This window comes from Capra hircus, chromosome 15, assembly GCF_001704415.2.
Source record: "Capra hircus breed San Clemente chromosome 15, ASM170441v1, whole genome shotgun sequence".
Taxonomy (NCBI): Eukaryota; Metazoa; Chordata; class Mammalia; order Artiodactyla; family Bovidae; genus Capra; species Capra hircus.
In genome coordinates, this window is record NC_030822.1 from 53158618 (window position 1) to 53185734 (window position 27117).

At 41.7% G+C, this 27117-nt stretch overlaps 1 protein-coding gene across 4 annotated transcripts in view; it reads right to left on the bottom strand.

Annotated features, from left to right (window-relative positions):
- Positions 1 to 27117, bottom strand: part of KMT2A (lysine methyltransferase 2A) — a 78057-nt gene that overhangs the window by 10531 nt on the left and 40409 nt on the right. For 2 of the 4 annotated variants that reach the window (XM_018059720.1, XM_018059719.1), the window contains 21 exons: positions 24571 to 24717; positions 24093 to 24188; positions 23765 to 23885; positions 22110 to 22232; positions 21504 to 21688; positions 18982 to 19155; positions 18180 to 18290; positions 17806 to 17879; positions 17011 to 17204; positions 16550 to 16656; positions 15558 to 15695; positions 14381 to 14539; positions 14018 to 14135; positions 13820 to 13898; positions 12611 to 12771; positions 11020 to 11205; positions 6570 to 10806; positions 5818 to 5898; positions 4864 to 4928; positions 3439 to 3609; positions 2418 to 2492 (listed from right to left, as the gene is read on the bottom strand). In XM_018059720.1, the coding sequence (XP_017915209.1) occupies positions 2418 to 2492; positions 3439 to 3609; positions 4864 to 4928; positions 5818 to 5898; positions 6570 to 10806; positions 11020 to 11205; positions 12611 to 12771; positions 13820 to 13898; positions 14018 to 14135; positions 14381 to 14539; positions 15558 to 15695; positions 16550 to 16656; positions 17011 to 17204; positions 17806 to 17879; positions 18180 to 18290; positions 18982 to 19155; positions 21504 to 21688; positions 22110 to 22232; positions 23765 to 23885; positions 24093 to 24188; positions 24571 to 24717 (6802 nt within the window). The remainder of the gene's footprint in view (positions 1 to 2417; positions 2493 to 3438; positions 3610 to 4863; positions 4929 to 5817; positions 5899 to 6569; positions 10807 to 11019; positions 11206 to 12610; positions 12772 to 13819; positions 13899 to 14017; positions 14136 to 14380; positions 14540 to 15557; positions 15696 to 16549; positions 16657 to 17010; positions 17205 to 17805; positions 17880 to 18179; positions 18291 to 18981; positions 19156 to 21503; positions 21689 to 22109; positions 22233 to 23764; positions 23886 to 24092; positions 24189 to 24570; positions 24718 to 27117) is intronic. The other 2 variants (XM_018059722.1, XM_018059721.1) reach the window with 2 other exon arrangements.

The following is a 27117-nucleotide window of genomic DNA, read 5'->3' on the forward strand; positions in this document are numbered from 1 at the left end:
ATAAAGAAAATTCCTCTAGGTACTCATTCATTTTCCTTTCCAGGACCAATCTGAAAGGAGACTGTTAGAGAGGTGGCTAGATACAGAAGAGCCAGAGTGAATGGAAGGTTTTCTTCCACCCTAGATTAATTAAAATCTGTAATTGTATTTGAAACTGTGTGATATATTTTTATACTTCCTAAATTTAATTTGAAATCTAATACCAATGAGTCTACTTCAACTTTAAAAAGAAAGTATAACAAAAACACAATGAGACACCATTTCATACTCACTAAGATGTCTATGATCAAAAAGACAGACACTAACAAGTGTTGACAAGGATATGGATATTGGAATCATTGTACATTGCTGGTAAATGTAAAATGGTGATGCCACACTGGAAAAACAATTTGGCAGTTCCTCATAAAGCTAAGTACAGAGTCACCACAGACCCAGCTGTTTCACTCCCAGGAGCAGAATCTTACATGTATCATCAATATTCAGTTCAGAGTGACCCCGGGAGAGGCCATATAACAAATTTTAATTATAGTTCACCCAATGACCACCACAGCTGGACAGAGCAGAATCTATGAACCATATTTTGTTGCCCCCAAAATATCTCCCTCACCGATCTAAAAAACAAAAAAGACACTATCCCCAAAGTAAAAAAGAAGGCAGCCCACAGAATGAAAGAAAATATTTGCAAATTACATATCTGATAAGGAATTATTATCCTTAATATACAGAACTTATGAAACTCAACAACAAACAAAAAAACATCTTATGAAGAAACAGACAAAGGACTTGAATAAGCATTTCTCTAAAGAAGATATATAGATGGCTGATAAGCACAAGATAAGATGCTCAACATCTCAAGCGATTAGGGAAATGTGCAGAAAACAACAAGTATTGGTGAGGATGTGAAAAAATTGGAACTTCTGTGCATCACTGGTGGGAATGTAAAATGATATAGACATTGTAGAAAAGAGTTTGGCAGTTCTTCATAAAATTAAAAATAGAATCACTGTAAGATCCAGCAGTGGGTACTGGATATATACTGGTATATACTTCTGGGTATATATCCAAGAGAACTGAAAGCAAAGTCTTGAAGAGATAACTGTACACACGTTAATAGCAGAATTATTCAAATTATCAAAAACTGGGAAGCAATCTAAGTGCCCACTGATGGATCAATTGATAAAGTCAATGTAATATACACTAAATGGAATAATATTCAGCCTGAAAAAGGAAGTTCTGCAACATGGAACGATGCACCTGGAGGACATTATGCTGAGCGTACTAACCCAGGCACAAGAGGGCAAACACTCACATGAGGTGCTTCAAACAGTTAAAATCACAAAGATGGAAAGAAAGAATAATGGTGGCTACCAGAAGCTGTAGGAAGGGGAGAATAGGGAGTCACTGTTTAATGGATATGGAGTTTCAGTTTTACAAGATGAAAAGTTACATGGACTTCCCTAGTGGTTCAGTGGTTTAAAGAATCTGCTGGCCAATGCAGGGAACATGGGTTCAATCTCTGGTTTGAAAAAACGCCACATGCTGCAGGGCAACTAAGCCCATGCGCCACCACCACTGAAGCCTGTGCGCCCCAAAGCTTGTGCTCCACAGGAGAAGCCGCCACAACGAGAAGCCCGTGTGCCACAACCAGAGAGTGGCCTCCACTTGCCACTGGAGAAAGCCCACACACAGCCTCGAAGAGCCGGGGCAGCCAGAAACGTGAACAAACAAATAAGATGAGGAAAAGTTAGAGAGACGGATGGTGGCAAGCGCTGCACAACAAGGTGGCTGTATTTAATCCACTGAAGTGTATACTTACAAATAATTTTAAACTACTTCTAATTAAAAAATTTTTAATTATTTCTAATTAAAATTTTTTTAATTATTTCTAATTAAAAAATTTTAAATTATTTCTAATTAAAAATTTTTGTTATGTGTATTTTACTACAATAGAAATTGTAAAAAAAGGAAAAAAGAACTGAGGCGATGTTCCAGTAGAAAAATTATATTAAACGAAAGCAGCCAGGCACAAGAGGCTATGTCATATATGATTCATTTCTGTAGGAAATGTATGAGTAGGTGCATCCAGAGACAGAGCAGAGGAGTGGCTGCCAGGAGCTGGGGCTGAGGCATGACCACTGATGGGTATGGGGTTTCTTTCAGGGATGATGAAAATGTTCTGGAATTATACAGTAGTGATGGCTTGCACAGCTCTGTGAATACACTAAAAACCACTGATCTGTATGCTTTAAATGGGTAAACTGTGTAGTATAAGGTTTATATCTTAATAAAGTGTGAAAAAAGATTTTTTTTTAAAAAGGAGGAGGATTTTTTTTGGGGGTAGAACCAACCCTGTAGCTTAGAGTTACAAGCTACCAGAGGATACTGAAACAGGCAGAAGATGACCTCTGTAGCATTACCTGCAAATGAGAGCTGCTTCAGGCGGGCGTTTGACCGAGCTTCCTGGACTTTGTCTGTCAGGGACTTCCAGGCATCTGTAAGGGAAGTAAGACATTCAGTTAAGTGTTGCTCTGCAATACACCTGAAACTATCACAACACCATTAATTGATTATACTGCAATATAAAATAAGAAGTTTTTGTGTTTTTTTTTTTAAGATATTCAGTCAAACATCTCAATACCAATGTAGTGGAAATATCCCCTGCTAAATCAGCTTTATGTCGTTTTCTTAGTTTAAATCTAAAAAAAAAAAAATTTAAACTAAATTTCTTAGTTTAAATCAGTTCAGTGAATAAGAAAGCTGGGAAGGCGTCCCACCCAGCAGGGCTCCTTTCTATTATAAAGGATGCAAAAGCAGTGAGGAGATGCCTATCTTCTGAAAATGACCCCTGATTCCCCAAGCACTCATTTCCCTAGAAATGAGGTCCCAAACCTGAATATGTGGTATGAACTCTGCTCCCTGTACCCCTAACCAACACAGTAACAGCAATAATGGTTAACCAGGACTGTGGGAAGATCACAACCTCTCGGCTCCTTATAATTAAGGGGTGTAACCAGAAAACCTTCACAATCCCTTCCACCTCTGACTTGAGCCTGTGATCTCTCTTCCCACACTCTGCATGTAATGCATCTTATATAGAACTTGCATTATTTTTTTGTTTGCTTTATATATCACATTTTTTAGTCACCCAGGCCTGAATCTTCAGTCATCTTTGACATCTGTCTCTGCCCTCTACATCCAAGCAGTCACAAATGTGTCCGTTCTTCCCTCCCTTCCCTTCCTCTCCTTCCAGAAGTGGACTTTCTTACCTGACATCTCTACTGCAGCAATACTCTAACTAGTGGCCTCTTGCTTTCCAATGTCTCCAATCCAATCTGTCATATACGGAGCTGCCCGCATAAATGGTGCTCCTACAGACAAAGTGCAGCCCTGACTGAACAGAGCCTGTGCTGTCAGGCCAACCTAATTTAACCCACTCACCTTCAATACTTTCTGCACATATCTGAAAGCCATCATCACTTGAAATTTCAAAAACAAGTCCTTTCTTGGGCTTTTTCTCAGCAATGCTTTCCTTCCGCTTCTGTTCTTGCTGGAGCCAAAGCATCAGTGGAGAGCTGAAATTACTTTCTTCTTCTTCCGCCATTTTAGGTTCTGTGAGGGAGAAAATGGGGGCCAGAGTGGATGCCACAGCACACACATACTGAGTCCTTTACACATGTCATCTCTAAGCCTAACAACATTTCACAGCTGGCTTTATCATTTCCATTTACAGAAAACACACCTGAGGCTCAAAGAAGTGGAGCAGCTTGCCTGAGGTTAGAGCTAGAAAATGACAAAAACAAGAATATATACACATATTTTTACATGAAGTTATACTGTCTCTCTAGTGAGTTTCTATAATCATAATCTAACCATTTTACACTAAATAATTGCCCTCAATAGAGTCAAAGCTAAAAAATAACAATGGTTAACATGTATGAGGCATGCTTCCAGGAATTTTCTGTATTAACTTAGATAAACCTCAGAACAATCCAGTGAGGCAGGTGTCATTATTATCTTAATTTTAAAGGTGAGAAAACTGAAATGGAGAGAGGTCACGGAATCCAAGTTCGTGGATTCCGTGGTAAAGCTGGGATTTCAACCTATATGGCTCCAGAGTCTGCACTCGGCCGCTACCCCTCATACTGCCCACTGACACAGAGACGTATCAATCCCCTCCAGGAATCACCAAATAAGCAGAATGTGACTACTGCCCAAACCTTTTGCCTAAGCATTTTCTCTACCTGGTTTTCTTCCAGGAATCCCCTCAATGGAAAAGGGCAAAGACTTATATCCAGAGCTCTCTAGTCTTGAAGTGACTACTTGTTTATCAATGAAATGCATTAGGACAGATGGAAGTGCTATGGAGATGTATCTGGTGTCATAACCTAAGTCTGGCTATATTATATAATAAGAATGGTTCTCGGTTTTCACTAGTGACAACTAAAGGATGAAGGCAGCTCCTTGTGACTATTTAAGCCACACTGCTGTTATCACAGAGCAGTCGAGTATTTATAGTACAGGTCTTAGTCTGCTGTGCTTTGGTCAATCACTAAGTTTTTTAAAGTTTTGACTTCTTTTTCCTTTAATCTAGAAAATCAGTAGGTGGAGAAGGCGATTTTTTTTAACATTTAGTTATTTATTTGGCTGTGCAGGGTCTTGGTTGTGACGTGCGGGATCTTTAGTTGTGGCCTGTGAGGTCTTAGCTGCGTCATGTGGTATCTAGTTCCCTGACTAGATACCGATTGAACCAGGGCCCCCTGCATTGAGAGCACGGAGTCTTAACTACCGGTGAAGTCCCAAGGTGATTCTTATAGTGCTTTTGGCTTTGAAATTTTGATTCTAACATGTTACCCGCCCACATACCTGAATTTTCTTGTTCATGTGCTGGATTCTGTGTTGTCTGAATCTCAGGAAGAGCAGCCACTTGCCTACATGAAAAGAAAACCAAACAGGAGATGCAACAGCAGCGAGTTCTTCAATTCAAAGATAAAAACTGTCCACATCCACAACCTGCCATTCGGCTGTCAGTTACACCAGACATGAACCACAGGATGCTCTGTGTACAACCTGCCGAATGGCCACACCACCACACTACTGCATGATACACAATGCCAACTATCTTTAGAGAGATCCTTCCCCAAACACTGACATTAAGTTTCTGCTTTTGGAATTGTAGATTGTGTTCTTGAAATTCTTCTCATACCCTTAAGTGTCAGAAAAAAAGAAAAAAGACACTTGTTAGAAGCAGTTCTGGAGTTGCTTAAGTGAGCTAGCTGGTTTAATTAAAAACAAAAGCAGGCTGCATGAGCCAGTAATCCACACCAATTTTCACTTTTTAAAATTAAATAAATTGTGCCAACAATCCAGATGGAGATCAACAGGAGACTAGCTAAATTACTGTAGCGTCTACACAGTGGACCTGGAGGCAGTCATTAAATGAAGTGGCACAGAAATATACACACAATACAATAGGCAAAGCAAACAAGTAGCGAATGGTGCGTACAGCATTATTCATTTTATGTAAAAAAAGGTATATACATATTCATACATACACCCTATAAATCAATATGCACAGAAATGTTGGCATGAATGAAAACAAACTACAAGCAATGATTACCTCTAGGCAATAAACTGGGAAGAGGGTAAGCAGGATGAATGTGGAATCTTTACCTACTATTTAAGTAATTGTTTTTTTTTTTACAAGCCATGTATTAATTCCACTTAAAAAAAATCAATACAAATCAGGAAGGACTGTACTCTAAAATGAGGTGGCCAGAGCTGAGGGTTTCATCTTAAGGAACTAAGTTTTGTACTCACGCTGCAGGCTGCCCACACTCCTTCTGTGGTGACTGTTCCACACTAGCTGTATCCTGCTGCTCAGCCTCTGCTCCTGGAGTCCTGGAACAGAATCGTTTGGATCTTTTCAGGAAAAACAAGAGTAAATATGTACCTAACATGGAGGTCAGTCTAAAGAAATGACTCTAACAGGATCACATAAAATGTATGGGCTGGGAAAACTGACCTGTGGTGATACAGGTCAGCATGTCTAACCAGCCAGTGAGGAGGCACTGATTGAAGGGAGGGCACCAGGGCTTTCTGGAACACTAGGACTATTTTATATTATGAGCGAAATGGCAGCCTTGTGGGTGCATACCTGGGTAAAAATTCACTTGTGTACTTTACATATATTGTAATGATAATGTTTCAGAAAAGGACACCAGGAGGATCTCCAGCAGGTGGTTTTGCCCTCCAGACAGGAATAATCATCGCTTAGTCTCCTAACTGAGCCTCAGCAAAAAGAAACATGAGCCAACAGCAGCACTGTTCTAAATCAGAGCAGAGAGTGATTAAAGATGTGGTTCTGTTCACGGGACAAACTGCCACGAATGGAACTAAATATCACTCTATAAACTACCACTGTGAGAAAGAGAAAAAAAAATCAAAGCCCAGAAAACCTGAGTAATGCAACTTGGGCAGAGGCGTGTCCCTCCCAGAAGACCACTTCAACAGCCTCTAAGCCAAAGCATGAAACCCCTCGACCCCACGGAGCCGAGGTCTGCATCTCTCACCCTGTGACTGAGGTCTGGGGTGTCGTGTTGGCTTCTTGGTCTGGAATGTGTGCTTCAGAAGAACTGGTCCGCAAGTGGGAAACTTTGTGCTTCTTGCCACTCCCTTTCTCCAAAGGCAGCTGAATCCGCTTGATTTTTGGTTTGGGTTTCGTGGGCCCCGGCACTGAGGGACTCGCTGACCGCTGTCCGGAGGATGGGGAACCCCCTGGAGAGGCTGAGCTGGCTTGCATAGCTGAGGGTAAAGCCTTGTTCTGCTCCAGGCCCACGGGATTAGGAGCATCTATGGTCTGGGTAAAGCTGGATCCCTGGGACCCTGGAGCAGAATCAAGATCCCGTTGGGAAGAGAGAACCCCGGTTTTGCTGGCGAGGAGCTGGTTCACATGGTGAAGCTGATAGTGTTCTTCCGCTTCCCCAGAAGGCGAAGCAGCTGTGACACCCGCAGTCTGGGTAGAGGGGAGCACACAGATGCTGGGTGCAGCTGTCATCGCGCCCGTGGAGGGAGTCTGTGACGTCCCCAGTGGTGGAAACATTCCTGAACTTGGCGGTAAAGCCACAGGCTGGTCTTGAATCCCCAGGCTCTGCTGGCTGGCTTTGATTAGAAGATTGCTTATGGAGCTGATATCCGGGGTACCCAGCAACCTGGGGTTGGTTAATGCAACATGTCCTGGAACAGATGCGCTACTTGTGGGGGCGGTGGTAGTTTGCATGGATACAACGTTCAGGACGGAGGAACCGGAGGCCAGGCCAGACACGGGCCCTGTCGTGAGGTGGCTGGTATCCTGGCTTATGGTGGCAGTGCCTGCCGCCGGGGTAGCGGTCCCCCCCACACTCTGCGGTAACAGGGGTGCCTGTTCAAAATACATAATGCCAGATTTAGACCTTTTTATGATGTTGGGGACAGTTCGGTGAGATGAAGTATTCAGTGACCCCAAGTCTAAGAGATTGGGATGATTTGGAAGTTGGGAGGGAGTGAAGTTAATCAGTGTCATGTTGGAAACCACGTCCGAAGGGGCAATGTTGGAAGGAGTACTAGAGGGGGCAAGTTTCTTATTCTTTCGGGTCTGCAGGCGAGATATGGGTCTTTTCTTGAGTCCAGAGGATGGAGTGGCTACCGTGGTACTGAGGTCTGTCCTCTGGCTTGCTTCTGAAACCAAAAGCTGGGGGTCTGGAGAAGGCTGGACCCCGATGAGTAGGCCTGAAGGACTGCTGATGTTGGGGGGGAAGCTACTCTGAGTAGCGGCAGGGAAGGAATGTAAGTGCTGGTGATGAGGCATGGGGAGCAAGCCTTTGGCAGCAGGAGGGAACAAAGACTGAGAGGCTGGCAGGTTTGGGTTGAGTCCTGTGGTGAGGGTGAGACCACTCCCCATGGGGCCCAACACGGATGTGTTTGTCTCCATCACACTGGGTGCTGAACTTACAGATGAGGTCAGCTGGATTTTCTGGGTCACTCCATTCGGAAGGGTTTGGAGGACGTAGAGTGGCTGCATGTTCTGGTTAACAACAATGAGTTTCTCGGTGGCTGGCTTCAGGTGGGGCGGAGTGGTCTGGACAGCAGCATTGGAAATCTGAGACGGGCCAGGGCTGTCAGTGGAGTTGGGCGCGTATTTCTGATTCTGGATGGGAACAGTAGGGGAAACGGGTACCTGAAGGCCAGGGGTGCTGCTGTTTCTAGTTAAGTCCTGATTGTTGCCATGACCTTGCTCCACGGAACCACAGGGAGGGCTGGAGATGTGGTCTGCATCCATGTGACCTTGGATAAAGTGGTCGGGAGTCATGTGGCCCTCGGGACTGGGGTCTACTCCTGGACTCAGCAGGGAGGAGTCGCCTTCAGAGGAGGCTTTTTCTGTGATGGTTACTCTCTTCTCTCCTGAGTCTGAGATCACGGCTAGCCTACTGGAGTTCTGGCTAGGGACCGTGGGACTCCGGGTGGTCAGGACGGAGAGATCTGATGGCAGCTCTAAGGGCAACTCAAACTGTTCCTCCGCTGAGATGGAGGAAGAGACACTACTGTCCACAGGCTCCGTCGTCGGCAACTGCTGGGAAAACACTTCAAAAAGACCCATGTCTTTTTCACGATTGCTGTCAAGACCCAAGCCTTCACCAAGGTTGAGGAGTTCTGACGAAGAGGACTCTGGGCTCTCACCCAAAGCCTGCATGGACGGAGTATTCTTCAGGACAAAGTCCATAATGTCCGAGGGCAGGATGTTCCCACAGTCGTCACTGTTGTTGTTATCAGAATCTGACTTCAGGAGCTCAGTGTTATAGGTGTCCAGTAAGTTTTTATCTGAAGGGGTGCTTGTGTGGACCCTGCGGCTTGATTCCAACGAGCTGAGCTGAGCCTCCAAGGAATCCTGTCCCTGTGCTTTCACTCTGCTCACGGAGTGGCAGTTATCTATCTTTGGCTCATTCTTGTGGCCAACTGAGCTCTTAATGACATGTTCCTTTTCCCCAGCATCTTCAGGCCGATCCATCTTCAAGTTCTCTGTTCCGTTTTCTTTACTGTTTCTTTTTGGAATCTGGCTGCTCTTCCGAGTTGTGGCTGTGACGCTGGTATCGCTCTCTGTCCCATCGTCAATGCCATCCAACTGTGAGATTTTTGGAAGATCACACTGTTCTTCCTCCCGAAATAAATTATGCGGTGTCAGCCGTTCCTCTCCACCTGAAGAAATCACTGTCCTAGAGAAGTTGTAATAGTATAAGTCGTCTTCGTCTGAAGTACTCAGGTCGTCCGCCCCGTCTACCTGTCCTTCAGCAGACCTCTTGCCTCGCTTCTTTCCAGTTGAGCTGCTGTAAAATGGAATGTCTTCTTCGCCATAGGACCTTACTCCATAGAGGGGGGTGAGCCCAAAGAACATGTTAGAGCGTGCCCGGGCACTGCGACGGGGGTATCTCCTCTTGAAAGAGCCATCTTCCTGAGGTTTGGGGCCATCTGGAAGCATCAGGTTTCTGTCCTGTACTGGAAGATTCTGATAGTTGTTACTTTGAGAATCCTGGGATGAGGTATTACTGGGGCTTGGTTGGGCCGCAGGACCATCTCCTGGGCTTTCTGAGGCGGAAACCGGTTCTGTTGGAGACACAGACTCTATCTGCAAAGGGGAAACGGGACTACTTTCTTTCAGGGTGTTCTTGGACTGACCCTCACTCTCCATTTTTAGAGGTGTCAGTGTTACTTTAACTGTGCGTTTCCGGGGCGTCTGTAATTCCTTTGCAGACCCTTCCACTTGCATGGATGGAGCTTTGGGGACTCCTGGAATAGGATGGACTTTGTCCCCAATCTTCTCAGAAGAAACATTATTACATGATCGTTGCCCCATGAAATCAGGAGTCAACACTTCATCAACAAACTCTGGCTTTAGATGTCCTTCCTCACCGGTTGCCACCTGACCAGGTTCCAAGAAAGGTTTACTGGAATGCTTTTCTTTGAAAGTTTCTTTACAAGATTTTTTCCCTTTCTGTCTCCTATCTCTGGAGCTGGCTCCCACGTGTTCATTGATAATGGATGATCTGCTGCTCACTCCAGACAGCTTCAAGGTTTTGACTTCAGCATCTTCATCGGGATTGGGGTTTGCTGACTGGTTGCCATTTGTCTGTTGGTCTCGCTCGTTTCTCTGCCCTCTCAAATGGAGTGGTGGGAAGGGGAGGCCCTCTTTAGAAGAAAATGGCACTGAAGAAAAGTCAGCAAAAGTGCCCATTTTATTAACATTTAATTCTCCAGCTGATGCATTATGAACCTGTGGGGCCAGTTTTGGAATGGCAGGGTAACCAACATTATGGGCCGATCCCTCTGAGTTCTTGGAACTCGGCATTTTGGTCTTCTCTCCCTTCAAAGAGGAGCTCTTGGATGTCAAGTCTGAAGCATTGGAATGCTTCATTTCGAAAGATGAAGAGCCATCCAAGTGACTGGTTTTAGCGCCCACAGTAACCGCTGTCCTTTGCAAATTTGAAGAGGTGGGAGTGTTCTGCCCTAAATTAGCATTAGAATTCAGTGGCCCTAAGACATGATCGACCGCTTTGGCACTTGACTCCAGATCCGCAGTGGCCCCTGTGGTGGAGACAGAGGAGACACTGTTCCTGGAGTAAGTGCTCCCAGTTCTCATCGGAGACATTATCCGGAGCTTAGACCGCTGGGGTGACAAGGAAGAAGTACTGTGACGCCTGGAGCCAATGCTTCGAAGTCCAGAGGAGAGTAAAGGGTCACCCACTGTGACTATTTCATGAGTGGTTGGGGTAGGGCTTCCTAAATGAAAGAGAAAAAGTAACAAAATCTATTACAGATAGGATAAATGTGTTGTAGTCTCTGGTTTCAATGACTTGGCTATGTATGTTAACAGGTAACAGAAAATCAACATTTTCAATTGGCAAACGTCATTAAGATAAAGTTGCCTGAAAGAATTACAAACTAATCTTGAGCTGACCTTGTTGGGTTGAGTAGGTCAGTGAAGTCCTTTACCTGCAGAAGGCAGTGGTCGACAGCCAGGAGATCTCTGCGTTGGAGAATAGCTGGGTGTTCGAATCCTAGGGACCTTTGAGATGACGTGATAGAAACAGGAACCAGAGGTTTGGGAATGAGGAGGTCGATCTGGTGATGGAGGACTTACAATTTCTGCTGTGTTTTGACTTTCCTTGGGTGAAATTTCTGTGGCAAGAAATAAAAACTCTTACTAAAAAAGTTTAATTAAAAAATATAGGTGACAGGCTGCTCAACAGGTTCGCTGTCGGCGGCCTGACGATGAAGCAGGCATGACGGCAGCGGCGGCTGCCGAGCAGGTCTCCTGGCATCCGCCCTCGCCCGTGCCGCTGGTGCTGAGGGGCGCAGGGTCGCGCTAATTTAAAAAAAAAAAAAAATCAAACAAATGAGCCAAGAAAAATCCAGCTATCAGATAAATACCAAAACAGAAACAAATGCCACCTTACAAAGCAATGCCTTTTCCCTACCCTTCAATCACAGTATTCCTCCAGATCAAATTCAACTCCCAACTTTTTTGCAAACAAAATGAAAAGACAATCCTCAGAATGGGAGAAAATATTTCCAAATGAAGCAAGGCATTAATCTCCAAAATACACAAACAGTTCATGCTGCTCAGTATCAAAACAAACAAACAGTGAAAAAATGGGCAGAAGACCTCAACAGGCATTTCTCCAAAGACGACATACAGATGGCAAACACACACATGAAAAGATGCTCAACATCACTAACCATCAGAGAAATTCAAATCAAAACTACAATGAGATATCACCTCACACTGGTCATAAGAGCCATCATCAAAAAATCTACAAACAATAAATGCTGGAGAGGATATGGAGAAAAGGGAACATTCCTACACTGTTGGTAGGAATATAAATTGGTATAGCTGTGATGGAGAACAGTACGGAGGTTCCTCAAAGAAACAAAAAACAGAACTATCATATGACCCAGCAATCCCACTCCTGGGCATATACCTGATAAAAACCATAATTCAAAAAGATACATGCACCAGTGTTCATTAAAGCACTATTTACAACAGTCAGGATATGGAAGACACCTAAGTATCCACCAACAGAAGAACGGATAAAGAAGATATAGTACTTATATACAATGGGACATTACTCAGCCATTAAAATGGGATGAAACATTACCACTTACAGAGACGTGGATAGACCTAGAGACCCTCATACAAAGTGAAGTAAGTCAGAAAGAAAAACAAATACTGTATCACTTATATGTGGAATCTAGAAAAATGGTACAAATAAATTTATCTGCAAAGCAGAAATAGAGACACAGAGGTAGAGAACAAACCAAAGGGGGAAGGGCATGGGATGAACTGGGAAATTGGGATTGACATATATATACTACTATATATAAAAGAGATAACTAATAAAAACCTACTGTATAACACAGGAACTCTACTTAATGCTCTGTGGTGATCTAAATAGGAAGGAAATCTAAAAAAAGATGGGGGATATATATATACCTATAACTGATTTCACTTTCATGTATGGCAGAAACTAATACAATATTATAAAGCAATTACATTCCAATAAAACATTTTTTAAAGAGTAACCTGCAAAAGATGGTGGACTGTGAGCGATGGTCCTGTTTTCGTCATGTTCAACAGTGCTGTTGATATCTGGCTCTACCACTGGAGGACGGCATTCAACGATCTTGCACGTGTACACACAGCGCTTGCGGGCATCCGTGGTGCTCCAGTACACCCGAGAACACCTGCACGCAGATGGTGCCGATCACCGTCAGTGAGAGGACAGAAGCAGATACTGAGTCTGTCAAAACCTCTTCTCAGCCAAGGTTCCCTGGCCTCCTTGAGTTACAGAATTTAGCTTTCTTTCATGGATTCTTATTAGAGAGTCCCCTAGTTAGGGTTTTCTGAGTTTTTTTAAGTTCTTGATTTTTTTCCTGGCCCCTTGAAAACAGCATCAAATCTTTTATTGTGTTGTAAGCAGGGGAAAAATTAGTAAAATATCCTAAAATGCAAAGAAAAAAACCCACTAACTATTACAAGACATAGTTATGGGCCTTTAGGAAGGGATAACTGGCCCACAATGTATACAAAGTGAGGAAAGATCACACCTGATATGTTTCCTTTGCAAAAAAAGTCCCATAACACAAGAGAAATGTAACTGCTTTAAATCAGCTAGATGCTGGTGGATCCTAGTGCTTTACACAAAGGGCTGTCAGCTAGATGTGGAGGAGACAGTGTTGCCAGAACTGAAATGCAGAATAAACTGGCATATATATAGAAAAAATGAGACTCCAAAGCAGAAGAGAGAGAAAGGAATTTTAAATTTATAATGCCAGTTTGCTAGAAGTTTAAACAATTTGCTGCCTATGGGATTATAAATTCTTACTCGAAAATCTGATCCTTATTGTGGGGGTTTATAGTTTCAGAAGGACCGATAAAATGTAAAATGTAAAAGGAGGACAGAGGCATAAGATGTTTGATGCCTGACAACAAACTGGACTTATGAACTGAAGTGAATGGAATTTAGTGGATTCTTAAAAAAGACTGACCTGGTGTTTTTTAGGTTTTATTTGGAAATGATTCTGAAATTATGCCAACAATTCTTTCCTTCTACAATTGGATCTAGCTGACATAAAACGATACCTGAGCCTCAATCTACGAGATGTTGCAAAACAAAAAAAAAAGCAATTACTTAAAAGCTGCTAACAAGTATGGCTCTACATCAAATGACCCACTCACTGCCTCAGGGTGTTCATGTGGTTGGGCTGCTGTCTTCTCTCCAGAGTTACTTACTGATATCCAATAGGAAAGAGCTTATCCTCACAGTCAGAGAGATCATTCAGAATCCCTAAGCAGTCAATTGTCATGGAGCCTGAGTAAGGAAAGAAGAACTGATCAGAGGTGACTATGAGAAGGCCCACTTTGTAACTGAAGACTTAGGTACCTCAGTGATACAGCCAGCCTCCCCAGCAACCAAGGCCCATGTCCTACCAATCATCATGTGGATATTTTCCGGTTCTAATCCATTGAGAAACTTCCGTCTCAAGCTGATTCCTTCAAAGTCCACAAAAACTCTTCTAAAAACTTCAAATCCATTCTCAGGAACCACCTTAAATGAAAGGCCAGGGTAGCTGTTAGGCTCTCCCTTACTACTCTCGGGATATTGACTCAGCAGGAAAGACAAGGCGTATCTCTAGATCACTCTTCTGTTTCCCTAGCAGGGCCTTTGATAATTGTCCCAAGAGGAGGTGATTCTAGGAGCACCTAGTAGGAAGGTGTAATACAGCTCACCACCTTGCTATTAATATCTTCAGCCTCTTTTCCCAGATAATTCAGAAAGCAACTAAAGCTCACCTCGCCTTTGATCAAATCCCGATGTCGCTGACAATACACTTTTTTATCATCCAGAAACACACAGTTCTTGGCTCGGGAACACATGAAGTGATAGTTGCTGGTGCAGGATGTGAGGCAGCAACCCACAGTGGCTCCTGGCTTTTGGCAGAATTCACATCTCTAACAACCCAAAAAGAACAGAGTCTGAGTCAGACTTTCAGATGTTTTAGCCATTCTCCATCTTCTCTACAGAGTCACCCCATTTTGGGTTTCCCACAGTTCATTGTTATTGTAATCTGCTGAATTACAGAGAAGTGGTATGAGCCATAAAGACTCCTCCACAAATCCTTTCTTTCCCACAGCCCATGGGGCCTAGAATGATTAAATTTAAATATGATGATTTACTTTAGAACTTGGATCAAAACAGGTTTTCCTAAGATGCACAACTGATTCTGAGAAAACGAAACTTTGAACATCATTGTTAAAAAAATCATCTTGGAAGAAAGCTATTATATCCAAAAGAACTTAGTTCTAGAACGATTATACTAGTCAGAAACATAGTGGTTGTTAATTAGTAGGCTTAATTGATGAATTTATATGATGCAAAGATTTTCTTCAGCCAGGCTGTACGTTGCCACTTCATTCTGTCACAATCACAAACTGGGCTCCTCTCCACGGAAGACTTTTGCTCTGTGCTCTCCACATATTTCACTTACGTTTCTTATGCATGTGCTATTTTTGTTGCTTTCTGATAATCCTTCATTTTCTCCCCTCCTTCAAAACACAGCTTTAAAAATTCTACTCCTTCATGGCCTTTTCTGATTACTCTCAGCTGCTACTAATCATTTTCTACAGCCCTTCTTTGTATATGTACTCTATGGGTTTATCCTAAGGAGCCTCAGAGTGCTGATTCAACTGGAACCTTTGAGGTCATTTTGTCTAAACCACTTAAATGGATACCTTTCCTGAGCATCTGAATTATCTCTCTAACCAGATAAGACTATTTCCTATTTCTTTTGCACCCATCCTCCAAGGGTCAGAATAGCAATCTGCCTACAATGCACACCAATATTTGCTGCTGGCTAAACCATTCTGAAGGAACCAAGAGAAACATCAGCAAGGCAGCACTGAGCCTCAGAAAGAACATCTGGAAACTGAAAGGGAGTCTTTTCCATGACATTCACCCACAAGTTCTTACCAGCTGCTTGCCCCTGATCACAGCCATATGCACATTCTTTAGTGATCCATCATCATCTTCAAACACTTCTGCTGACCACAAAGCACAATTTACATGTGTCCATTCATTTTGGCCAATGTAAAGCAAACGGCCAGCATCCTGTGAAACAAAGAGATTTCCTTTTTTTTTAAAAGAATGTAACATCAAATAGGGTTTTCCTTGGTATTGGCTTTACCTGAGTCAGGATAACTTCAGTAAATCAATTCAAATTTTTTAACTCAGGGGTGCAAACAAAAATCACAATTAGAAGTTTCTTTCTTTTCACTTTTCAACTCTTTACCTTTTCCATAGACTGGAAATATTTTATAAACATAAACAATTAAAAAATAAGCAATGTGTTAAGTTTATAGAAGTGCCCACTGACTTCTTTAAAAACCATTTTTCAAAGCCAGTTCTCTCAGCTTGCATTAAAAATGTTTTTTAAAAAAATTATAAGCTTACTATGTGCCAGGCAGGCCCTACAAAAGGCTTTACATACATTATTTCATAACCATTTAATCTTCATAACCATTCTGAGGTAAGAATTACTATCCTTATTTAAAAAATGAAACTGAGGGTCAGAGGTTAAGCTCCTTGCCAAGGTCAACAAGTAGGCGGCTAAGCACAGAAGTGAATCCAGGCAATCTGTCAGAACTAGGAATCTTAGCCACACTGCTAACTACATTAGACATAGCTATTTAATGTGCAACTTCTATTTTATTGACTCTCATAAAAGTCTTTTTTGAGAAACTGCCTATAGACATTTATGAGAAATCAGCATATTAATATAAGGTAAGTCATCTTTTAAATCAACTAAATCAGCTATAGAAAAAAATCCCAAGTACCACAGACTAAGTGACAAATATTCATTTTATTCATTAAATAAAAAGTCTAAACTGGTCACCAAGTTTAGACAGAAATAGTTCATCATGGGTTAGTCTGTTAAGCACAACTCCGTGCACCCAGGTACTTACATTAGCACTGTCGTCACCATACGTCAAACACAATGCACACTGTCTATTATCTTCTATGCCTGGGGGTGGGTTCAGTTCCGGACTATCTTCTCGACTCCTATCAGTACCTTGGAACCCAAAAGACATCCAGTTAAAACTGTTAACACCATGTCTGATTACCAGTAAAAAAGAAAACAACATAGCTTACATAGTCTATAGCCTATAAAACACTTTCAAAGTAATGCTATCTTACTATCTGCTTTCTGTTACATTGCAACAGAAATGAATACAATGAATACATTGTAACAGAAATTGATACTTGTATCAATTGTTTGGTAACCTTCCAAGTGAAACAAAAATGATTTCATTACATTTAAGGATCACCTGAAAGTTTTCCAGTATGGAATTACATTAAATTTAGATTCACAAAGTCAATCATTTGCACTTAGAAATGGATAACATGTCTTCATTTGGTGTCTTACTCAAAATTGGTGGTGTAGGAGGATGCAGAGGAGTTGGTGAGTCTGGTTCTCCAGGCCCTTTAGGTTTGGGAGCTGGAATGATTTTCTTCATTAAAGGAGGCTGCTCAGTGTGGCTGTTTTCCTCTCGCTCCTGCCACTGAGCATAATTATGGTCAAGTGAAGGTGGAAGCACTGCGTTTGGTAACATCCCACTGCTGGAAACAATCGATTCAACAAGTATTTATTGAACTCCTACAGATACCCAAAACTGAACAAAACAGTCAAATTCTTGATATCATCAGGTCTTGAGCCTGTGCAGTACATAAGAACAAATCATAGAATTTGAAAACTGCCTACACAGGACTTTATTATTTTTAAAAATAAAATCCTGATGTATTGTGACTCTTGGTTAAACTTCTAGAAACAAATGATAACCCTGAAAATCAAAAGGATTTACTGGAATAAATAAAAGTTTAAGGTTAAATGTGGAGAATCAGAAACTGTTGAGAGCATCATTCAAAGTAAATAAAATAGAACGTCGTTACAATTAGCCCAATCACTAGGATATATATAAATATATAGAACATGTACTGTACATATGCCACAAGTTCCCTAAAATATAACAAATACATAAAGAATAAAAGGGCAACAGATTACAATAAACAGTAAATGTTGTCTCTAAACCAGCAATAAAAAGGCATTGCTTTTTAATCTTCAATAATAAAACCGAGTCTAAAATAAAACCTCAATATAAAAATTTAAGAAAACTCAGATTTCTGATGAGGAGGAAAAAAAGTAATAACTGAATTTACTCACTTGCTTGATACTTTATTTGGCTCCCAAAATCTGGACTTTTTGACACTGAACCATGGAAAAACACGTTCCATTTGCTAACAGAGAAATAAAACAAAATGTAAGCATGTGACCATTCATTTGGAAAGCACATAAAAACTAACAACTTCACACCAGCTTCTCTGTTGATATAAGGATGATTTCAGGCCACACCAAGATAAAGTCCATCCTCTCTGGGACCTCACCAATCTCCTCCCAAAAAATGACAGGAACTAATTCAACCAAAATAATTTATACACATGGCAAAGCAAAACACAGACAAGAACAAGTCTGTTCTGTTCCTGGGATAACAATTCACAGATTAAGTATCAAAGACATGAACTATTAACATTATTCACCCGAATAAAGAAAGACTTGACCATGCTGTTGGCTTTCTTAATCTCTGGCTGCCCTCCATCTGAATTAATGGCTGCTTGAATGATCTTCACGATATCGTCACTGAACTCCAACTGTATACAAAAACAAAGTATTAATTATTCACAGAATAGTGTGCTCTCAGAATCACTTCCTTTTCCCTCCTAACTCATCCAGCAAAGAGATCCAACAGAAAACGGACACCCTAATTTAATATGGTATCATTTCTCTTTAGTGCAGGCCTCTGGGATTTAGTTCATAGTTAACTTGCAGCAATCAGGAGATGCCAGACTAATAAGGCAAGAATGCAAATAAGTTAGCTGTATAATGGTAAGTTATCCACACTGGGCCATGATTTTTCACTTAGACTGAAATGAATAAATAAATGAATGATGGATATGAGACAACAGACGATCATTTCCTACACATTCTTTAAACCATAAAATTAAAAGACTTCTATCTTCAAATAAACATCCAGTGTAAAAAGACACATTATTCAGGTGTATCTCACAAGAGGCAAACCCGTTACCTCCACATTAGCATTTCTGCATAAACAGTTTTTTTATAAAAATAACTTTAAAAGAACTCAGATGAAAGTCAAATAAAAAGACAATACCCTCTCTATCATAACCCATCTTCCAAAACACAGAACTAAAAAACACGGTATTTTTATTTTTTAATGCTAATAAATTGTCTTTTAGTGCTAACATCCAGCCTCACCTCTAGAAAGACTCAAGGAGGCTAAACTGGCACTGGAAATTTGGGTAGTTTGCTGTATAGACATACCACAGATGTGTAGTTCCCTTGGTCCATTTTCCTCTTGACTCCTTCCAGATCTAAAGGCTGTTGATCTTCCTGTTTGCTGACCTCAGTGAGCACTGGTGGATCAGGTCCTTCTGGGGAGCTACGGGAAGGTATACTCTCCTCTGTCTCAGGATTTAAGTCCGGAGGTTTGGCAGCCTGTTGTCAGGAAATATGTTTATTTTATCTAACACTGAAAATGAGGTATGCCCATGGAAATTCTATTTTAAAAATGAATAGAGACTGGGAAAGCAAAGACATACTTTGCTGACAAAGGTCCGTATAGTCAAAGCTATGGTTTTTCCAGTATTCATGTACAGATCTGAGAGGTGAACCACAAAGAAGGGTGAGCACCGAAGAACTGATGCTTTTGACTTGTGGTGCTGGGTAAGACTCTTCAAAGTCCCTCAGACAGCAAGGAGATCAAACCAGTCAATCCTAAAGGAATCAACCCTGAATATTCATTGGCGGACTGATGCTGAAGCTCGAATACTTTGGCCACCTGATGTGAAAAGTTGACTCATCGGAAAAGACCCTGACTCTGGGAGATTGAAGGCCAAAGGAGAAGGAGGTGGCAGAGGGCAAGATGGTTAGATAGCATCCACTGACTCAATGGACATGAATTTGAGCAAACTCCAGGAGACAGTGAAGGACAGAGAAGCCAGGTATGCTGCAGTCCATGGGGTGGCAAAGAGTCAGACATGATTTAGCAGTTGAACACCAACTGGATGATGCATATTATAAAAACCCAAAGAACTTGAAAGTAATCAGAGATTTCTCAAATAGAAAAGGAAAGTTAAAATGAGCCAGCTATCTAATAGCTTGGCTGGGCTAACTTAGGGGCTTTGCTTGGTAACTCCCAACCTAGTATGAAGAAACAGAAACCGTCTAATTCCTTTTGAGTAAGACAGCAACTAACTTCCTATTTAAAAAATAGACTTTATTAAAAGATAAAGCAGGATTTCCCTGGTGGCTTGGTGGTAAAGAATCCACCTGCCAATGCAGGAGACACGGGTTCAACCCATGGACTGGGAAGATCCTACACGCCATGCAGCAACTAAGCCTATGCGCAACTACTGAGCCTACGTTCTAGAATGGAAAGCCACGACTACTGAGCCCACGTGCTGCAGCTACCGAAACCTGCCCGCTTAGAGGCAGAGCCCGTGCGCCACCATAAGAGAAGCCAATTCAATGAGAGGCCTGTGCATCGCAACTAGTGAGCAGCCCCTGTTTGCTACAATCACAGAAAAGCCCATGAAGCAGTAAAGACCTAGCAGAGCCAACAATAAATAAATACATAAAATTATTTTTAAGAAAGAGAGAGCAGCGGCTTAGCTCTGAGTTAAAGTTAGCTATGTGGTTCTTCCAACGTTATACCTGTGTTCCCAATGACAAATTTATGTATAATTCATGACTTGAATGGACAAAACGTACTGATTTTCAAATTGTGTCCTGAGGAGACCTGGAACTGTCCAGGGCCTCTGGCCCCACTACCACCCTCGTAGATCAGGCCACCACCCTGCTCCCTCTAACCTAAAGCACTATATCTTGCCTTCCAACCATGGCTCCCACCTCTAGGCTCAGTCCTCACCAATCTTCCGTCTCACTCAAGTCATTGTTACAGGTTTTTTTTTCCTCCCCTAAAAAGCAACCTAGACAGCATATTAAAAAGCAGAGACATTACTTTGCCAACAAAGGTCCATCTAGTCAAAGCTATGGTTTTTCTAGTAGTTATGTATGGATGTGAGAGTCGGACTATAAAGAAAGCTGAGCGCTGAAGAAATGATGCTTTTGAACTGTGGTGTTGGAGAAGACTCTTGAGAGTCCCTTGGACTGCAAGGAGATCCAACCAGTCCATCCCAAAGGAAATCAGTCCTGAATATGCATTGGAAGGACTGATGCTGAAGCTGGAAACTCCAATACTTCGGCCACCTCATGCAAAGAACTGACTCATCTGAAAAGACTCTGATGCTGGGCAAGATTGAAGGCAGGAGAAAGGGGTGACAGAGGATGAGATAGTTGGATGGCCATCACCGACTCAACGGACATGAGTTTGAGTGAATTCCAGGAGTTGGTGATGGACGAGGAGGCCTGGCGTGCTGCAGTATATGGTGTCACAGAGAGTCAGTCATGACTGAGCAACTTAATTGAACTGAACTGAACTGAAAAAGTAATTCTCATCAGGTTACTCTTTTGAGTGAAGTCCTTCATTGACTCCCCATAGCCTTCAGAATACAAAGTTCAGATTTCGTATTACAACAGCAAGACTTCTGAAAGAGACGTGGCCCCTTTCTTTCTTTTACCCCAGAGAAGCATTTCACTCTTGGTGCTGAAGTTTTTCTTACTGGCCTAAGGCCAAAACAAAGAACTCTACAAATCTAAATGAAGAATGAAGCAAACGAAAACAAATTAAGAAGCACACAGGCACAAAAACCAACACATTCCACGATGAGGTAAGAAAGACCAAAGAACAAGTTCTCAGGATACAGAATGACACCTGGGCCTACCTGTCGGTAGCGCAGCAGGTGGCTGGTGGTCCGAGAGTTCAACAAGGCTGTCAGTACTTGCTTCAGCGAGATCTGGAGCTCTTTCTCAAGGGCCAGTCGCCACTCCGCAGGGTGCCGCTCTGTGCAGTTCACACACGTGTAGGCCACACTCTCTGGCAGATTAGACAGAATCTCATACATCTCATCTGGGGAGACAAAAACCTACAGTGACAAGGTGCTCTCAGAGTGGAAGAGAGGGAAAAGAGGAAGTTATTCCACTGAACTTAACATCGGGCTATATGTTAGAAACGTTATTAAGTCTCTCACACCCCCTAAGAACTCATACATACTGATCTCCAAAGGGACAGTATTACCACTAACTCAGGATTCAGCTACTGGAGAGCCAACAGGTTATGGTATCCACAAAGGACAACGTTTAAGTATTTTAAAGAACGTGTTCAAGGTAAACGAGCACAATGTAATATAATGATCTTGTTTTAGAGACCAAAAAATAAACTTAAAAGACTTCAAGTTAACACCATTACTGTAATGTTATGTCTATGGTACTTTGGGGCTACTAGCGCAGTGTACCAAGAAAGAAGGAAATGGTAATAAAAAGACTCCAACCTTCTGTACCTGAAAGATTCTCACATTTGGAATGGACCCATCGATCACATTTCCCACATTGCATCATCTTACTCTCATAGTCATCATCATCATAACACTTATCACAGAGAGGGCAGAAGTTTCCTGAAAGCAAAGCACAGTTTTCAGCAGGGCTTTGGTTCACACACCAATGCCTCTAACGCCCTTGACTAACATATGGCCAATCTGGTCTAAAATGTAAGCCACCACAGTCTGCTTCTGAAACTACTTACAAATGCCAGCCTGCATCTACCATGAAATGTTCACACGTGTGTAAAGCGTCAGGATTATTCTGAGCTCACAGAATATTCCACTAGTTCTCTTCTTTAGACCCATTTTTAAAGGTCACAAGGTAGCTTTTATAGATAACAGAACAGAAAAAGAATGGAAGACAGAACTTTCTCTCTTAAACATTCCAAAGAAATGTTTAAATTTTTTAAAAAAGAGGAGAAGGTAATGGGAGTAAAAGACACAATTTATACTTCTCCCTTATTCCTCGTGCTTTTACATTAGAGTTTAGAGCAGTGCTTCCTAAAATTTGGAAAAGTATACAATCTTCATCAGTTTATCTGTGTATCACCTATTATTTTTTACTTAACATACAATGTTGATTTGCTTAATTTAAGCAACTTCAATAGTGAACTTTATATCATTATTATCCTAAGTCAGTTTAATGTATTGGCTATAATCTTTTTCTAACACAACTGTTAAAATCCTGGACTCAGTATCACCTACAATCACTTCTGAAACAATCAAATGTACATTTACCTCACTTTGGGAAGTAATGCTTTAGAGCATTTCTTTGTGGTGAGTTACTATAAACAGTCCCCTTTGCAGCCAATTAAGCAGACTGTGCTCTTCTCCCCATGGGGGCCCAGTGTGCAATGGTTGCACACAGCAGCCTCCTTGGTAGTGTAGGCAGTCTGTTACCCATACAGGTTGACCTAAAGGATCTTAGAGACAGCCCTTTCCAGTGGACCTTCATGACTGGCATGTTCCCAATCCATGGTCCGGACAACTGTATCAGGAGCCTCTGGAGAGCCCCAAGGCACAGTGCCCAGGGTCCACATTGGCCAATTATAATGTCCATCTGCACCAAGCTGCAGAACAAGGAGCCTGTGATTGAGGCCCTCTGCAGGGCCAAGTTCAAGTTCCCTGGCTGCCAGAAGAGCCACATCTCTAAGAAGCAGGGACTTATTAAGTGTTACAGGGATGAATTTGAAATCATGGTTTCAAATGTTTTTCTGTTTCTCTACTGAACGGCTCTTCTTCCTCAAAAGCAGCTTATCCCAGATGGCTGTGGGGTGGGGTGGGGGAAGGAAATCAAATATATCCCTAATTGTGGCCCCTTGGATAAATGGCGAGTCTCACATGCATGACAGCCTTACTCATGCCCACCAATAAATCCAACTTTCCTGTCAAAAAAAAAATCTCCTTAATTCACGCCCTGAAAGATAAGAAAACCTTTCTAGTTGCTACAATTCCGTGTGTAAAGAAAAGAGCAAGACCAGGAACTCAGGAAATGTGTCTAAATGGCATCCTTGACAAGAATGGTCCTTCCACTGCAGTGCCCACCTCACCCCCCGAACACTGAGAACAACCTCTAAAAGTTGACAAAGCTAGCTTTTCTGAGTTACCTTTAGCAAAAAGTTTGGCACAATCATGGCACAGTGAGAAATCGTGAGACCACTGTGCATCCCACCCTTTGCCGGGAGTCGTGGATCCACAGCTCTTGCAGCGAACACACTTGGTACAGATCTGGAAGAGATGGAAAGTCAATTCGAACTTCTTATTTTTAATACCTCTTCTTATTTAAGAAGATCTTAAAGAAATCCGTTGCCAGAGCTGGCTTCCCGACTGGAACGGCTCCTCTTCCCTCAAGCAGGATATTCCTTTTACAACTGGTGCAAGCCCCACAGCCCAGCCCCAAGACGATCCTTAAGAGTCCACACTGTGCGTACTCACCCAGACCTTCTTTTTCTTTGTGGGTTTGGTGGGGTAATTTGGTCCCAGGCACTCAGGGTGATAGCTGTTTCGGCACTTGTTACACTCCAGCAGCTGCTGTAGGAAAATAAGAGAGCAAAACAGTGAATGTCATCTCACCTCCAGTGACCACCTGCCATTAGTACCCCATTTCATCCTTTTCAGGTAAATCTAGCATATCACTCTAACAGTTTAAACTTCCTCATAAATTACTCTCAAGGCATAGGGATTCATTTCCTGCCAAAGGTACTCAGTGATAAACATTTTGATGAAGCAGGTTTGAGGATTTTATCCAATCCCACATTTTCTGCTGTATTGATGGCAACTGATTACACTGGGTTAAATAGTCAAACCAGACTAAGCCAACAGAGAAAAAATATAGATACAAAATTCTAAATTCAAAGGCAGAAATGAAGATAGAGAGTAATACGCTACGTGACGCCCTCACCGAGCTTTGTACCTTTGTAGCCTGATGCTGCCTCCCACAAACATGACAGAACTTGCAGCGGCGACAACACCAGTTTTCCAGCTGGTCCTCCAGAGGGCGCTCGTTCTCCTCCAAACAGAACTTGTGGAAGGGCTCACAACAGACTTGGCAATACACAAACTAGGGTAAGACAGGAGCACAGAGGTCATCAAATACCATGCAGAAATATCAACCAAATCCTACCTGCTTATTTTGACCTTTAGAAGTCCAGTAGTATATACTTTTTATTCAATATGTTCACTAAGCAGTGATTATATTAAAACAAAAGCAGAATACTGGGAACTGCAGGAGTTTCAGAGGACTAAAGCAGTAATAATAAAATTATAAAATAACTAAGTGGGGACTTCCCCGGCGGTCCAGTGGCTAAGACTCTGCACTTGCAAGTCAGGGGGCCCAGGTTCCATCCTTGGTCAGGGAAGTAGATCCCACATGCCGCAACTAAGAGTTCGTTCACATGCCACAACTAAAAAATCCTGCATGCTGTAACTAACACCCGGTGCAGCTAAATAAATAAATATTCTTAAATAAAATAGAATAATTAAATAGATATATAATCTGAAAATTTAATAGAATGTGCTAAGTATCATAAAAGAAGTTATCAATAAAACACTAAGGCAATGTAAAAGCCTGTGGTACGGGGAAATAGGGAGGGTTTTAAAGGTTTTCTACAACCTTCTAAACAACTGTGTAAGTTCTGGTTTGTCCTTCCCATCTCTTATTTTAGAAACATGTTATTCTCATTCTGAAACAGGGATTTTCAAAAATTCAAATGAGGGTGACTCATAATTTTCTTTTGCCATAAAAGAATTAGTGGGTCAAAACTATAAAGTCTACTTAGATAACTGTAATATGCCAATGTTAATTTCTTGATTTTGATAATTATTGTGATTATATAAGAGGATGTCCTTGGAAATACACCGTGTAATATTTAGAGGTTTTTAAAAGGGCATATGTCTGCAACTTGCTCTCAAATTTAAGAAAAAATGTCTACATGTAAAACATACATATTTTATTTCTTATTCTGTAAAATACATATACAAAGAGAAAAGGATAAGGTAAACTAAAAATATTAATGTTTGGAGAATCCAGGTAGAGGGTATATGGAAATTATTTGTACCACTCTTGCAGCTTTTCTGTAAATCCGAAATCATGTCAATAGAAAAGGTTTCCATGGTGGGAGAGTTCACCAATCACTGGTTGTGCTTTAGGAGTGCAGTGTGGGCAGTGGGCTGTTCATTTGCTAATTCAGTTTTTAGGAATCCTGTGGGACTGCTATGCACAGCTATACAATTTAAATTGGAGCAATTATACTCTGGGAAAAAAAGCAACCTGTTTTAACACAGAAGCTGAAGTACTGGTGTTACAAAAGTAAGTTATTCCTGTGGGGAGCATGTGTGCGTATGTAAAGCCTTAGATTAAGCAGGAAAAGAGCTACAGTAGATGCCTGGCACTTTCAGACTGAACAGTCTTAGTTTCAGTGCTATCTAAAGCAACCTCAGCACTTAGAACAATATATTGTTGTAACAGGCACTAAGAAAATATTTCCTTAAAGAATGAATTGATGTTATTCAGTCGCTGAGTTGTGTCTGACTCTTTTGTGACCCCACGGACTGTAGCCTGCCAGGATCCTCTGTCCATAGGGTTTTCCAAATAAGAATACTGGAGGCAGGTTGCCACTTCCTTCTCCAGGGGATCTTCCCGGAACAGGGATTAAACCTGCATCTCTTGCATTGGCAGTCAGATTCTTTGCCACTGAGCCACAGGGAAGCAAAGAATGAATGTGCTGTGCTGTGCTTATTCACTCAGTCATGTCGGACTCTTTGCAGTCTCATGCACTAGAGCCTGCCAGGCTCCTCTGTCCATGCGGATTCTCCAGGCAAGAATACTAGAGTGAGTTGCCATGCCCTTCTCCAGGAGATATTCCCAACCCAGGGATCGAACCCAGGTCTCCTGTACTGCAGGCAGATTCCTAACCATTTGAGCCACCAGGGAAGCCCAAAGAATGAATAGCAGGCAATAATTTGTAATATTGCTAATGCGTAGTTTAAAATAGCAAGTGGGCAGGACTGAATCTCTTAGCCAGTGATTGTTTAACATCTGGATTACAACTTGGCTTTGGGTTTTATGACCTCAGAATACATTTGAGATAATAAGCTAAGGAGGTATTCAGGAATTGAGAATTACATGAATAAAAATATTACTCTTTCCTATTTAGAACTGTGCTATCTTTTTCTCCTTTACTGTACAGGTGGCAAATACTCACTGCGAAAACACTCAAAAAAATAAAGAAAAGAACAAAAGTCACCAATAGTCTGACTACATGCTTAAGATTTTGGTGTAAATCGTTCAGAATTTTTCCTATGTATATATTTCAAAAACATTTTTCCAAACCAAAACGGGGTTGTGCTTTACACACTATTCTGTGACCTGCTCTTTTAACTCAGTGATGTGTCATGGATATTTTTCCATGTCAATATGAACCTATATTATCTTAAGGACTTCATATTTGCCATTATATAC